The following is a 16,197-nucleotide window of genomic DNA, read 5'->3' as shown; positions in this document are numbered from 1 at the left end:
GTGACGCTCTGACGCATAACCACGCCCCCGGAAATTAAGACCTTCCACTGCGGCACCAACGTGAGACAGTAAAGGTGAGTCGAATGACAATAAGCAATGGTTTTTAACCTATGGAAAGGGGCAGTAAAGTAGTTTCTCCACCATTATTACTCTCAACGCGCCCATATTGTCATTAACTAGTCCTTACTCAAAATATGTAACGTCAGTTTACTGTTGATACAACCCATTAAAGCTAATGTTAAAAAGAATGTTTACTCTTATATAAGGTGAATATTTAGAGCTAAAATTGACCTGAACATCTTAGAATACCAATATTATGGGAACAATGTACAACTACAACTAGGGATATATTGCCCTGGAATGTGGGCTCAGGTTACATTTTATTGTATTTTGTGTGCATATATATGCATGTATAGATTAAAAATAACATATAGCAGTTCATTATTGTTTGAATTTAGTGAAAAGAATTGAGTGATATATATATACATATACATATATCATATGTATATATCTTAATTATTTTCAGTCAATTTACACAATAATGAACTGCATGAAGAAACTTAAAATAAGTTTGGAAAATAAATGACTTGTTTTTTTCCCCACTTTTTGGACTACAAAGGTGTACAGTCATGTGGCCAGTACTTTGGACAGCCATGCGGACCTATGCCCCCTATGTGACATTTCCAGTGGCCTTTGTGGTGGGAGCAGTGGGATACCACCTGGAATGGTTCATCAGAGGAACTCCTAAACCTCGCGAGGACAAGAGCATTCTCGAACTCAGGGAGGAGAGAAAACTGCAGGAACAGGCAGGGATGGACGGAACTCAGGTCCTTAGCTTAAAGGAAAAACTGGAGTTCACTCCGAAAGCAGCTCTTAATAGAAACCGACCTGAAAAGAGTTAACCCCTTCCTGCATGGACTACATTTATTTATCACAATGACTGGAAAGGAGGGTTAACTTCTTTTTTTTTCTTTTTGCCAATGAATACAATTGCATTCTTTTTTTTTTTTTCAAATGAAGGACAGGCATTGTTTTCTGAGCTGCAAAATATGGCCAAAGTTTTTTTTGGACGATGGAGTCGTGAATCAATAAATTTGTCAATAAAAAAAAACTTTGTTTCCCTTCAATTTTTGACCTGAGCCAAATGGAAGAAACTTATTTTTGGGGATGAAACTATATCTAAATCAACATATTTTCCTTTTAAAATTAGTCTTGCAGATAATTTTGCAAACATTTCCTGTGCGTTTCATGCTCTTTTTAAACCTTATGACCTTTTTGCTAGTTGTACTATATAAATCTATGGGAAAGATTAAGAGACAGTCAAATTTCCTTCCTCCTTTTCTTCCAGGATTTGAATGATAACAAGTGGCTAGAGGTTACTAAAAAAAATTTGACTCTGTATCCAAAGACAAGGGGAGTTTGTATGTGTCTACGTCCTTTTTTTAGGAACAATTCAGACAGGTAACAATGGAGTAACTCCTCCAAACTGGACAGCGCTGTGGGAATCTAACAGTGATGAATCCTGGGAAAGTGTCGAGGGGATGTTGGGGAGGCGTTTGCATTGTTCCTGGAAGGATGATGAGGAATAATGGGCCATGCTGGAGAATTTTTTGGGTTCTTTTGAAAGTTTGGCATTTCAACATCCTGAGTGGACAGCCAGGAAAACGTCACAGTAACAATTGCACTGTCTGGAATGTCATTCTCTCATAAACTCAGACATTTGGAAAACAGGTACATGCCTAAACTTCAACATAAACAGTTCAGTATACCTCATAAAAATGTTATTCCTACTGGAACATGACCAACTTTAAGCAGTTTTCTATTGTGTCTGGTCAAAATGGAGAAGAAATAGCTGCAAAAATGGGGAAATTGAAACATGTTTGTTGTTTTACTTCATTGTATGTATGTTATAATTGAATTAGTGTCCAGTAGGCTACATAGTCCGGAACAATGTAAGCATTATAGGCCTCTATTGTCAGGGTGAATGTCCATCTAGAGAACAGTCCCAAGGGAGAAACAATAGTGGAAAAGGAAACAGGTTCAAACCCACTTCCTTTCCACATTCTAAATTTAGAGGATGGTCAGATTTGGGGTTTGTTTTGGCATCAAAATGCCCAATTTAAATGGACTTGATATTTTTCTGGATGCCATAAAGACATTAAAGGAAAAAATGATAGTAAAAACAGTAAAGCCTTATGAAGAATAAAACAAGATTAATCAGTTACTGGTAATTTAACAGTTTGAATCCACTCACCTTGACATTGTTACCCACATTTTACATTTTAAGGTGAATTCATTACAAATGTATTGCCTTATTTTAAATGGCGACATTAAAATAAGTATTTTTTATCTATTGAGAGACTCTTCTGAACATTTCCCTTTCGGATTTCCTTACCGTAAGTACGTTGCAATTATGAAAGTTCCTGAATGTCAATTGTTGAGGCACACAGGCTTTAAACAATTCTTATGATTTTTTTAAAAACTTTTTTTCTACTATGAGCCACACATCACAGACTGAGGAAATGCATCAGCAATGACCTTAACAATCTCAGGAAACTTGGTCACAATGGCAGTCAATCCCAAAGGGATTTAATAGGTATAAGGTTTTGTATGGGTAGGATGGGCGACCTGTCACATACACACAGTGGTTGTTATTTGTTAAGGATTCTCATTTTCTACTTTATTTTCACAATCGGTTAGGAAGAGAAGACGGCTCGACCCCTGCAATCTGTTGGACGCCCCTTCCTATTGCAAGAACACCCCTCTTTAGCTTCCAGATTAACAATAGCGGGATAGTGCCCAGCTCAAATGACTCCGCCTACCTGGATTCAGATGATAGGACTTTTACAAGAATGCCAGCCAAGCCTTACAGAATAGGCTTGGAAACAGGCAGCTTTTTTTTGGAAAATAGACTTGAATTGTGTTGTGGAACAACTACTCAATTCTCTTCATCCGTTCCTGAACATCGTAAAAGTTTCTCTTTGAGGGAAAGTCTATTGTGAAAATCTAATTTTCACGGAATGTAACTTTAGCAAAGTAAATGTCCACAAAGCGTGTCATTGAGAGAAGATTTTAAATGGAAAATGGCCTATTTTGCGGTGTTTTGACATCATAGTAGACCATAGAAAAAGAAATGGAGTTTTATAAAAGCCTAGCAATAGTGAAGGGCTATGTGCGGTCACTTACCACATGTTTTTTGGGCAAGATGTGTTGAGTTTTGTATTTTCTCAACTGCTTTCCAAGGAAACGTTGTCAACAACAGGACCTCTGAGTGGGATTTTAAACAGAGCCAGGAAAAAGAGCGTTTTGCCTCCATCATTATAGCAAATAATTGCTGGCCATTACTCTCCATTCTACAGAAGTGAAACATCAAAAGAGTCATTATACATAAAAAATTGTGAAAAACAAAGAGCAGCTTTTACAATCAACATCATACATAGTTTATTTTACTCCATACAATAAATATCAACATATTTCTCATAAATATACGCCTATGGAAGGTTTGACTTTATTTGTACCACCTTGAGTCCGAGTTTGTTGTCATATCATTTGTTTTTAGCTTGTTTTCCTACTTGATGATTCAATATAGATACTTTGTGTTTTTTAATGGTAGTGACAAGTTGTGTTTATGAAGAATAAAGTCAAATTAAGATGTGTGAGTGTGTGATAGCATACAGTACGTGCATAAGTGCACGTATGCTCTCTTGGGAGTCGAACTCGGACAAGAACATTCCATTGTGCGGACTGAGAGGAGCTCTAGTGAAGACTGTGAGAAACCTCCAGGGACTGAATTTATTTATACCCGATAAAACACTCCACTGCTCTCTGAAACGTAACTTGTGACCGGGAAGGTTTCAATTTCAGCTACCTAAAATATGTTATGCTGCCTCTGAGGCATCCATTGGCTGTCATTTTTTGTGGTATCTCTTTTACTCGGGCGTCATGTGCAAAGAAGCTTTTTTTTAGAAAGATAACAAAAAAATGGCTTTCATCAGACGTAGTGCTTCTGTTTTGAAATGCCCGGGTGACCATGTTTGGTCTTTGGTCTGTAGTGTTTCCTGGGTGAGTGTGATGTTCGCATTGCCTCCATGCAGTTCATGTAGCTAGGGAGTACATCGCCGTCACCCTCGGGGGATTCCCAGGTGACCTTTAGGACTGGGTTGCCGAAGCTCTCGCAGGGGGTGGTGTAGCCCGTCGCCTCATTCGGGACTGGAGGGGTCCGGTTGTAGGGTTCTGGTGTCTCTTCTCGCGTCCGTGGGGGTTCCGGGAGGGACGCTGTTGGAACGGCGGGTCTTGGCAAGTATGCCGGAACCTGGGAGAGGTAGCGTTTCTTCAACCGGTGCGAAATGGCGAGCTGAAGCAGGTGGAGGAGCTCGACCAGGTTGAGAAGCAAGGAAATGGCGGCGATAGCCTGAGTGTAGATGGTGAAGATAGTCTTCTCCGTAGGGCGGGAGACGAAGCAGTCCACCGTGTGAGGACAAGGGAAGGCTACGCATTCGAACTTTGCGTCCACCAGGAAGCCGTCGTAGAGGAACCACAAGCCCAGGATGAAGCCCACTTCTAGTAGAACTTTTATGAGGATGCTAAATGTGTATGCACATAAGAGCTTTCCTTTCAGTTTAGGGGCTTCGATGCCCTTTCTAATAGCACCCTCTTTTTGTTTGGTCTGGTCTTTATCGTCCTCATTGCCAGATTGTATGGCAACGTATCCGAAATAGAAGACGGTAGGTGTGGAGACGAAAATGACTTGGAGGACAAAGTAGCGGAAGTGGGAGATGGGGAAGGCTTTGTCGTAGCAGACGGCCGTACAACCCGGTTGCCGCGTGTTGCAGACAAAGTCGGCTTGTTCGTCGTCCCAGGTGGACTCCACGGCAGTGCCCAACACCAACATGCGAAACAAGAAGAGAACGGTGAGCCAAACGCGGCCCACACCCGTCGAATACTCCTGGCCCTCCTCCAATAGGTGCTCCAGAAAAGACCAGTCAGCTCTGGACATTCTCTGCTCCTTTGAAAAACCACCAAAAAACACATTTTCAACCTTTTTCCGAATAGAATCAGTGTAAAAACTTCATATTTCGCAGAATAAACCAAAAAATATCAATTTGAAGGATCTAGTTTTAAGTGTTTCATCCAAACTTTGACGCCATTTTTTTTATTTTTATTGCGAATTGGAATGAGGCACCACTGTTTTTATATGTTTTTTTTTTTACGAAGAAAAGGACTTTACACCTTACTGGTATTTGATTTCAGCACCGGGGGTTTAACAAGCACACAGCTAATGCATTATAACATCATTATTTGGCTTTATTCAGCTAAGTACTATAATAATAATAGGCCCATTGTGTTATTTTTATTATAGTAATTTTGCCTTCTGCCCCTCTATTGCTCTTTCCATGAGGTCAGTGCTATTAAAATGGGCTTCAAAATAAGACCCTCAACCACACAAATGCACATTAACAATTAAGATTTAACATGAAATATATTAAATAAGCATCCGTAAACCTTTTCTGGCATTATTATGATTCTAATTGAGGCCAAATCAGTGTTGCAATGTCAATCTTCAATTAATGACATATGATTGCCATCATTTCATGGGGGGCAAAGTTGGGGTCTTTTAAAGTGCTTCATGTTAATGACACACTCACTCATACACACAATCTGAGTAAACATCCTGTGTTTGGGGAAGATTGGGATACATGTTGACTTATTTAGGCAATTGTGTTTTTCTGTTAGTTCAGCTTTCCCGCCCCAAAAAAGGAAAATATCAATAGGGGAAAAAATAATTCCCTTATTAAATCAATACACACTCGTTTTGACAGTGTGGGACAAGAAGGGGGTAATTATTGACATTTTGGACTAAATGATTGTTCAAACATACACACAATTTGGTGTAATTTATCTATTTTAAAAGAATGTACGTATTTATAAATATTTAATTGGGAAAAAAGTAAAAAAAACAACATTAGGATATTTCAATGGGCAAAAAGAACAGCATTTTCAAATACTAACGCAATAAATAAGTCTATATAAGCCAAAAAATATGTAAATAAATGAATTTCGTCATCTTTAAAAGCCCCAAAATATGTAAAAGAAATCAATCAAGAAAAGGTTATCCGAATTTAAGACTGATTACTAATCACAATCATAGAATCCAATTTAAAGGCATAATTATTCCTATTTCCCAGCATTCTGTTGTTGTTTTCTCCTCTTTGAGGGTTTAAAATAATATCTATTTTCCTATGTATCAAACAGCGTTTTACCTTTCTCTCTTTTGGAGCCTTTTAGTTGGTCTCCAGCTCCGTCCTCCTCCTCGTACGTTGCTCTTTCTTCCTTCTTTAAAAAGATTCCGTGTCATCGGAAAATAAAGGGAAGAGAACTTTCCCAAGCTTCCGAGTCCACTTTGGCCCTCCCTCAGGAACTTTATGCAGGAAATGGGATGGGGCAACTTTCCACTTTAGGCCCGGCCGCCATTTGTCTTCTAAACTGTGGGCACAAATAAATAAAAAGGCTTAACATCCTTATCATAGCAATCAATTGAAGTCTATAGAACTTTTTTTCATGGTAAATGTGTGTATACAATAAAAATATGTAATGTCAGTTACTCACTTGTTGGCCCTAGTTTAAACTTAATTATTCAAAATCTGTTATAACGTGACACACGGTGGCGCTAGTCGTCTAAACACAGAAGCTGTATAGCCAGGTTTTATGCAGGATAACTTATTTCTGGGCTTTTTCATAGATATATTTTTTATTGACCTGTTAAAGTTTATACTAGAAGTACTATAAAATATTTCCAATCGTTATTAAACACAGAGTTTCAACCTCAACTCATTGAAATAGAAAAAAATAATAAGAAATTGAAGGAGAAGATAATGCTACTTTGATATTAATTTGATGTTATTGCTTTTCCGTGTCCTTAAAGTCGTAGAAATGACCTTCATATAAAAGACAATTAGTATTTATGAAAGTTGTACGTATCTTATAACTAATAGACAGGTGGGTTTAATAATGGCGATATATGACAAAAAAAAAAGTGTGGGTAATTTAAAAGACTCATATTTAACTGAGTAATATAGTACTGCATTGATAAAACATCAGGCAGACACTTTATAATATAAATACTTGGTTTTGTAAGTTTTTTCTCCATTTTGATGCATCAAAAAAATAAAATTCTGTATTTTCTTTGCTATTTATTAAACAAGATTCCACTGGAATGGCCTTGACTATTAATAAGTGGAAAATCAAAGTTGTAAAATATGATAGAATGAAAAAAAAGCTGCAAGTGATAGTTTTTGCATTGGTTTTGACCATGAAAAAAAATACTATTTCATAATATTTTGATGTGTAAATCTCTAAACTGAAATTTTGAATTCAAGCAACCAAAAAGAAGAATTTTAACCTAAAAGATATCAATTCTAAATCCATATCTACACGCGCAAACCATGTAAAAACAGCAGTTTTTTGGTCATTGTCTGGACACTCCACTCAGTCAAATGAAATGGTTTAGTCAGAGGCCAAGTCTTCAAGGTTCAACCCAATCAAAAGTGAAGCGCCATGTCCCACAATGTAGATTGGGAGGGCAGTGAAGGCAACGTGTGCTGTCAAAATCCAATAGAAAGTAAATCATCTTGACACATCACTGTCTTGCTACCTTCTCGCTTCCATCTTTTCTCTAGACGACCAGAACAAGAAGTGAACAGCCTCCGTAATAGAACCGTTTGCATTCTTGGGAGCTCTTATATATTTTGCCGTCTTTTACCCGGCACGTGCCGTCCGCCATTAATATCATTACCTTGTTCAGCTCAGGCAATCTCTTACCATCTATTGGTCTTTTCCATTAACATTATATGCGTACATATTGCACAAAAACTCCACCAATTCATGATTTTATGTCTTAATAGTAGTATTTCTAAAATAGTTTAAAACTGTTTGTTAGTATTATCTTAGCTGTATTCCAAATATCCACACAACATGCATCAAAAAATATTTTTATGGGTATCATAGGATATCCTATATGGCCTTATCTTCTTGGGATATTATATTTTTTCCCCCAATGCTATTTTATATTATTAGGTGATAGCACAGCTTAAGGTACCAGATAGTATTTTGCCTTTTGTAAGGCTCTTGTTATCTTGATTTATTTTTTCTTAAATGCGCTAAGGCAATAGATAAGAGTATCTATTTTTTTTTTTGTATTAAGTCTAGACCAAGGACGCTTTAAGACGTTTTTAACCAGGATATGCGCACTCTATCACCCCCGGGCAGCCACCATGGTTTACAGTATCGTTACTGCGTGATATTGTGAGCGGTGAAATCTTATTTTTGGCAAATATAGTGTCTTATTGTAATAGAATGCATGCTATTTTTTTTCCTAGTCTTGTAAAAGGCAGCAAACCATACACACAGAAGAAAAAAAATACCATCAAGTGTTCTCGTTTCATGTGTCTGATGCTAGTAAAGGTGTCACAGCCACTTAAGTGATGTACCGCGTTTGTTGTCGGATTAAATATACATGACACCGGCAGGGCTTTTTACATCTTATCAAATGAACATATTCGAAGCGCATAGGTCACATGACTGAATTAGGGTCCCCGTCCAATCGGAGCTTACCTTGCTCAGAGCATCCAAAAGGCTTTATTGACGGTAATTTTTGATGGATATTGAAGAAGCATGAAAGTGGACAGCTGATGGCGGTTTTCGTAGAATTCCCCAATGATCCCATGGGCCACACGGAGAGGATGAAACATCCATGAAGCTCATCAACCTTGTTTGGGAATCAATGTGGCAGCTGTTGTTTTTTGAAGAGGAAAAAAAAAAAGATTAGCTAATGCCGTTCAGTTGGGATGATGTAAAAAATGAAGCTATCCATGAAGGAATAAAAAGACTATTTAATTAAAAGCACATAGTTGATTTTCGCATTTTCTGCACTATAAGACGCAACTAAAATACAATATAGATCAATAAAGACAAATTATTGTATGAAATTCTCCATCTACTTGACATAAAACAACTCCTAATCACTACTACTCCTACTAGAACTCCATCTTTTGGACACAATCCTCTATTACTACCACCACTACTACTACTACTACTGCATTTTCTAATCCAATGTGCCTTATATTTAAAGGAAATTGTATGGAAATTCCTTGAGAATCTTTTCTAGATGAAAAAATACACCACCACAAGTTGATATGATATTCTTAGCCCAAGAAAAATAATCCACACAAGTATTTCCGCCGGTGCGTGCATGTTTACTCTCCTCCCTTGCCACAAATGTACTAGCTGACCAAACAGGCCGTGCAAACCAAGTTTTTTTCCTCTATCCCAGTACTTTGAATGAGCATTAGCATGCCACGAGGAGGATTTAGCAAAGTTCAGGTTAAAGCTCGCTGATGCATGTCCAAATTTGATGTGCGTGCAGATTTCCTCGAGTGCTTTGCCATAACTCAGCCGTCAGCATATAATTGTAAGAAATGGTTGTAATCGCTTACATCGTTGCATTATACGCTAGAATGGCTCGCACTGTGACCGTCACAGTATAGGAGGACATTATACATGGAGTCATGATAAGCTACTATAATATGACCAAACTACTTATCCACATGAAGCCTTGCTAGCACTAGAGCATGTTTAGGTCACTGGCCATGGTGCTGAAACCATTGTTTTCAGATGGAGCTTTCCATGCTTATTTTTCCTTATACCATTTTATATGGTGTCAGGTTCACTAATAATTACCTTCGTCCGTAATTATCAATAACTGCAGGAAGACATCTTATTCAATTATTGACATTTAATTAAATAGAAATGGATACAATCAGATAAAAAGCTTCCGGAAGGGAGAGTTACAGCAAGCGTCACCGTACGACTTCCGAACGTCTCCTCGAATAGACATTTTCGTCCTATTCTTATGGTCACAAGTTACAGAGTTGTTGATCATTCCATCACGTATGAGTAAAAACAACATCTGGGACTACAATAACAATCAAGGTATTTTACTAATAACAAAAACAGGGACTAGACCTAACAACATTTAGATTAGAATAATTATACAACCTCCTTGACCTAAGAATCATATAATATAATCATAATCATATAATCGTTACATACAGAAAAACCCGAAGTGTACGGTTACATAACGATAACAATATTCTTGTTATTGTCCGAATAGCCCTGTCCTCGTCACCAAGGGCCCACCAAATCTCAAGGACTGAGATTGGGTGGATTGTTTGTATAACCATCCTGGAACAGGCTGTCTAGGTTAAAGATGACTTGGCGTGACCTTAAGACTTTTGAAAAACAGAAAGAGAATGATTTAACAAAGTAATGAATTAATACAAAGAAAAGAAAGAGATTGATTTAATAAAGAAATGAATTAATATAACTATTATAATAATAAAACAGAATAAACCCAACATTCCCCCGTTTTTATAATATGTATGTTATTAGTCATTTCAATTTTCACTAAATGGTAATGTCGGGTTACTGTGATTTTTTCCCGCCTACTCCTTACTCCCATGGCTGGTCTGAAAGAGAAAGAACATAATTATATTCGTCCAATTGGTCCTCGGATTTACCGTACTCCTGGACCTCACTGTTTTCCCCAAGCCGTCCCATAAGATACATCTCATGTACTTTAGAATTTGTAGGGGCAATTGCGGTAGCTATAAGTCGGCTTATCAAGGAGCGCAAACAGGGGATAATACAGCACCCACACAATGTTAGGATAGCGGTAATTGTGCCTAAAGTCACCATGAATGATGTAGCCAAATCTTTATATTTTCCAAAGGTCTTATCCCACCAATCTGACAATGCGGACGTATCTACTCCAGAATGTTCTTGCATATTGCGGTTCAGTGTTTGCAGGCCAGTAATGGCCCTGGTGAGAGATCCACTGGGTGACGTGTTGTTCGGTATGAAGGTGCAACATTCTTTTCCAAACATTGCACACACGCCCCCTGTTTCAGCAAGGATCATATCCAGCGCTATGCGATCCTGGAACGCCATCAGACTGGTAGCTGCCAGTTGCTCCTTTATGGCCACAAATCCCTGTTCAGTATAATTTCCAAGTTTTTGGACATTGTAATGTAAGTAATTTATTCTATCCACATTTTTGTTTGGGGTGATTAGAAGGAAGATAGACTCCCAACCTGCTGCGATTTGATTAGCCAGCTTATACTCATCTGGTACGCCCCGGGGGATGCCAATCGCATCAATGTATGTTGGATCTCCTTCCCTCCATGCCTCTCGACGATGTCGGGAGGGTCGACCCTTCAGCATCTCCGAATTTTGAGCCGCCAATTGTATCTCCTCCACTGTGGATGGAAAAACAGACACTGGTAAGAGCAGTGAGACCAAAGCACATAGTCCTGCCGCGTTTTGACAGGAATCGTATATTTTATCTCCACCACACCACCACCACAGGTCAGATCGTGATATTAGGGGTGCAGTTGTTTTTAGAACGTCGGTACACCACGTCTCATTTATCGCCCCCAGCTTCAGACCATGCCCTGTAAGGTTTAAGCAGGAAAAATGATTAAAGGCAACATGTTTTGAAAATGTGGGTATCTCCTTTTCTCCTTTTGTAACAGAGTATACCTTATTCCACTTCTCACAATTTGGACTTACATCTTTTTTTGTCATTACCTCTATTACACAATCAAAAGTAATCTGCGCGGGTATTATTCGTAAAAGAGGTCGAGGCCCCATACATGCTACACAAGATTGATTTATAGCGCCAACTGTACTTCCCATTAGCAGTAACCAATTATTCCATGTTTGGGAAACCCCTGTCGCAGTAATGAATTCCTCATCCCTGGTCATTTTCCCTTTTAATCTGATTATGGCCGAACCGGGCGTCCCCTTCTCCAAATTTTCTCCCTCAAGATCCATAAGCGTTTTTATTTCTGTTGAGACACAAATATAGAATTTGAAAAACATGTCTTCCCCACTTGCCCATGGTCTTAGGAAATACATTTGACAAGGCCCTTTTCCACATTTAATTTTTTCCGTCTGGATCACTATCTTTAATCCTTTCAACGTATGGGTTAATTTTATCAGGGGTCTGATGATTTTCGCGCAAGGTTGTGTACTCCACGTTTTCCAATCTTGACCAGTTTCTGCGACAAGGCTCCCCCAATCCTCATACTGAACCGTTATATACCACTCATACCCTCCCCCATAGGCTGATCCCTTGTATGTTGTTTGGGATAATCGTGTTTCTAAAGTTAATTTCTCCCAGAAAAGGTAGATTTCCGCGGTCTTATTTTCTGGAAAACAGAATATTGTGTGTGCGTTTTCCCTTGGAACAATATCTTTGAAACACGTTTGTAAATTTGATTTGGTGGGTGTTATCATGTCGTATAATTTTTTCCCAGGGACAGCTTCCCTTTTTACCCGTTTGTAAGAAGGTGTATCTTCGATTGAAACGCCTCCTCCTCCTTCTCCAATTGTAGAAAGCAGCCCTACTGTGGATGGGAATAGAATCACAAACATCAATCCCATTGCCCTAAGGGCAATGATTGTTTTTGTTTTTAACATGACCTTTTGGTTTCTCTGGGAGAGTTTTCCTTTGGAGCGTTTCAATTGAGATAACCCTCTTACTGTGGGAAAGATGGATCCAGGTAGCTCTCTCAGCTATCTTGATAGCAGTTGGGGTGGTCAGCAACACTTGGTATGGACCTTCCCACTTGGCGTCGCTCCAGTGTTTCTTTTTAATGCTGCGTATCAGCACCCAGTCTCCAGGAACCACTGTCGCTTCGTCTGTTTCCTGTTGAGAAGCAAAATCTCCCTCTGGTAACTTAAGTTCGGTGCGCTTTTCTAAAGATTTTCGCATGTAGTCTGCTAAATTTGCCTCATCATCTAATTCCCATTGTGTAGTGAATAATGGTAATTTGTAGGGTCTACCGAACAGGACTTCATATGGGGTTAATCCATTTGAAGCCGTGATGTTAATATATAATTTTACTAAATCAATGCATTCTGTCCATGGCCTTTTTGTTTCTTCCATGCATTTTTTTAGTCTATTTTTTATGGTTCCATTCATTCTTTCAACAAGGCCAGCTGATTGTGGATGGTATGCGCAATGATTTCGCAGCGAAATATGGAACCTAGTGCCAATTCCTTCAATTATTTTATTAACAAAATGAGTACCATTATCACTATAGATGGTTTCTGGTATTCCATATCTTGGAATTATATCCTTACATAATGCCTTTGCTACTGTTAAAGCATCCGCGGTTTTTGCTGGGAAAATCTCAACCCATTTTGAAAAGGCATCTACAATGACTAAGCAATATTTTTTCCCTGCACTCTTACTTAATTCAATAAAATCCATATGTATATTTTGAAATGGATATGTAGCTTTTGGGAATTGTCCGCGTTTTGGCCGTACGGCCCCTTGGGAATTATGCCGAGCACAAATCAAACATGCTCTACAGAAATGTTTTGCGTATAAATTAAAACCGTACGTCTTGTAGTGGCGTTGTACTAAGGCCACCATCCCCCCTGTTGAGACATGTGACTTCCCATGACTCAATATAGCAGCCCATCTAAACAAGTTTTTTGGTAAGATTGGCTTCCCCTCGATACTGGTATAAACCCCATTTTTTAATTTTGCCCCATTGTCAATCCATTTTTTAAATTCCAATTGTGGACTCTGTATCTGCATTTTTGCTAAAATGTCTTCCGATAGTATATTGTTTTTATATACAGAGTCAATCATCCCAATAAAGGGTCTCCCCGCAGCTTCCTTCGCTGTCTTATCAGCAAAGGCATTTCCCAGGGAAACCTGATCCTTTTTTGAAGTGTGTGCCGCACATTTACAAACAGCGATTTGTTTTGGAAGCTGAACTGCGGCTATCAGTTGTTGCAATAATTTGGCATGAGTCACTGCTTTACCCGTAGACGAAACCATGCCCCTATTTGCCCAATAGCTAGCAAAAACATGGCACGACGAGTACGCATATTGACTATCAGTGTAAATCGTAACAACACCGTTGGTCATCAAAATGCATGCTTCCCTTAACGCAACCAATTCTGCTGCTTGTGCTGAGTAATTTGGCGGCAATGGTTCTGCTTTTAAAACTTTAGTCGCGGTGACAACCGCATACCCTGCCCTTAATTTTCCCATTTCATCTATCCTGGCAGAACCATCAACAAATAGGACTTCACCGCTGTCTAGCGGTTGATCTTTCAAATCTTTCCTACACCTTGTAGCCTCTTCAGCTAATGTTTGGCAATCATGCCGTTCCCCATCCCCTGGAATTGGCAACAAAGTAGCTGGGTTAATTTTGACGCACCTCTCGAGTGTGAGATGCGGTTGTGAAAGTAAAATGGCTATGCAAGACAAATGCCTGGCAGGGGACAAAAATTTCATATTAGTCTGTAATAACAATGCAGCCACTGCATGCGGCACCCTAAGGGTTAAAGAATGAAAAAGTACTATTGTGGCGCTGCTCTCTACTGCCATGGAAGCAGCCACAACTGCTCGCACACAGTGAGGTAGCGCGCAGGCCACCTTATCTAATCTGGTTGAAAAATATGCAACAGGCCTCAATTTCCCTCCGAAATCCTGAGTTAAAACAGACGTCATGTACTCTCCTCTACAGTCCACCATTTGTACAAAGGGTTTATTATAATTTGGTAACGCCAAAATCCCACTAGTAACTAGCATCTGTTTTATTGTACAAAACGCATTCTCAGCCTCTGCCGTCCAATTCAGAGCCGAGTTCATTTTTAACCCCTCTTCATTCATTAATTTAGAAAGGGGGGAAACAATTTCTGCATAATTTGGAACCCACGCCCTGCAGTAATTAGTAAGACCCAAAAATGACATGATTTGTCTTTTAGTTAGCGGCTTGGGTGCTTCCAACACCACCCTCTTTCTGTCATCCAAAATCTTTTTCCCACCTTTCACCAGATTATGTCCCAAATATTTCACTTGTTCTTTACAAAACTGCAATTTATTTCTGCTTATTTTGTGGCCCTCCGACGCCAGGTGCCTTATCAATGTTACAGTGTCCTTTTTACACACTTCCACACTAGGCGACGCCACAAGCACATCATCCACATACACAATAATCTGGCTGCCCCCCGGTGGCTGGAATCTTGCTACACTGCTACTCATTATCTGTGAATATATCGTGGGGCTTTCACAGTATCCTTGTGGTAATCTTGTAAAAGTATATTTTTTCCTACCGAACGTAAACGCAAACCAATATTGACTATCTCGATCTAATGGGATGGAGAAAAAAGCATTACTTATGTCAATTACCGTAAAAAATGCTGCCTCTGGATCCAAATTATTCAGAAGTGTGTGTGGATCTGGCACACACGGCGCGCGTTGAATTACTGCAGAGTTTACCGCTTGTAAATCCTGAACCATTCTCCATCCCACAGAAGGAGCCGCCTTTTTTACTGGAAAAATTGGGGAATTACAAGGTGAATCATCACATTCAATTATCACTCCCGCCTTTAACAAATCTTCAATTACCGGACTTATTCCTTTTAAGGCATCAGGTTTTAGTGGATATTGTCGTATACATGGCCTAAATTCACTTTTTGGTCTAATTACTACAGGTATAACCCCTTTAACGAGCCCTACATCGGAAGGTCCTTTTGACCATATTTCAGGAGGAACTGTTGCTAACAACTCCTCCTCCTCTTCCGATAATAGATATACTTCCCTAGTTGTTTGTGATTGTCAAAGCAGGTAAATTCCCACATTCACATTCACCCCCACCGTCTGAAACACTGCCTTTCTGTATGTTTCCGTACTTTCGCTATACTCAAGACCTGTATCCAACATTATCCAATCACTCGTCTCGCGGGCTGTTTGTATAAAGTCACGTATCACCTCCTTTCCCTGATTATGTGGCTTGCATAATACAATGTGTGGAGTTCCCCACTCGAGAAAAAGAATCTTATATTCCCTTGACAACTCAACCCCTGCCACAACTGTAGAAATTCCGTCCGTGTACATATATTCCAATTTAATTTCAGACGGCGTGACTCGTCTCAATTTGTTTTCATAAATTTCGTCAGGCCCCTCCGTCATTTTGTACCACATTATAACATGGAGGGAGTTTACGCTCGCCACACTCTGCCGCGTCTCAATCAAACTAGCAGCTGTAGATAACAAACTGTTTCCCACACAAGCCGGCGTATTATTAGACACATCCAGAGTATAGTAAAAGAAAG

At 39.2% G+C, this 16,197-nt stretch overlaps 2 protein-coding genes across 2 annotated transcripts in view; one reads left to right on the top strand and one right to left on the bottom strand.

Annotated features, from left to right (window-relative positions):
- The first annotated feature begins 5 nt into the window (after positions 1–5).
- On the top strand, positions 6–1,111 carry smim12 (small integral membrane protein 12). The gene is made up of 2 exons (XM_077743711.1): positions 6–74; positions 620–1,111. Exon 2 carries the CDS (start codon positions 630–632, stop codon positions 900–902), a length of 273 nt encoding a protein of 90 aa, XP_077599837.1. The 5' UTR covers positions 6–74; positions 620–629; the 3' UTR covers positions 903–1,111.
- Positions 1,112–3,433: 2,322 nt separating this feature from the next.
- The window catches only part of gja4 (gap junction protein alpha 4), a 31,589-nt gene continuing 18,825 nt past the window's right edge, over positions 3,434–16,197 (bottom strand). Inside the window, exons 6-8 of the mRNA XM_077742958.1 lie at positions 8,611–8,788; positions 6,261–6,483; positions 3,434–5,005 (exon numbers count right to left, since the gene is read on the bottom strand). Of these exons, the coding sequence (XP_077599084.1) occupies positions 3,992–4,996 (1,005 nt within the window). The 5' untranslated portion in view covers positions 4,997–5,005; positions 6,261–6,483; positions 8,611–8,788 and the 3' untranslated portion in view covers positions 3,434–3,991. The remainder of the gene's footprint in view (positions 5,006–6,260; positions 6,484–8,610; positions 8,789–16,197) is intronic.

Source organism: Stigmatopora nigra, chromosome 21 (genome assembly GCF_051989575.1).
Source record: "Stigmatopora nigra isolate UIUO_SnigA chromosome 21, RoL_Snig_1.1, whole genome shotgun sequence".
Taxonomy (NCBI): Eukaryota; Metazoa; Chordata; class Actinopteri; order Syngnathiformes; family Syngnathidae; genus Stigmatopora; species Stigmatopora nigra.
Note: the sequence above shows the minus strand (reverse complement) of the source record. Positions and strands in the feature narration are given on the sequence as shown.

Excerpts from the sequence above, each read along its gene's own strand:
- smim12 (XM_077743711.1), top strand. The coding sequence starts at position 630 with ATGTGGCCAGTACTTTGGACAGCCATGCGGACCTATGCCCCCTATGTG.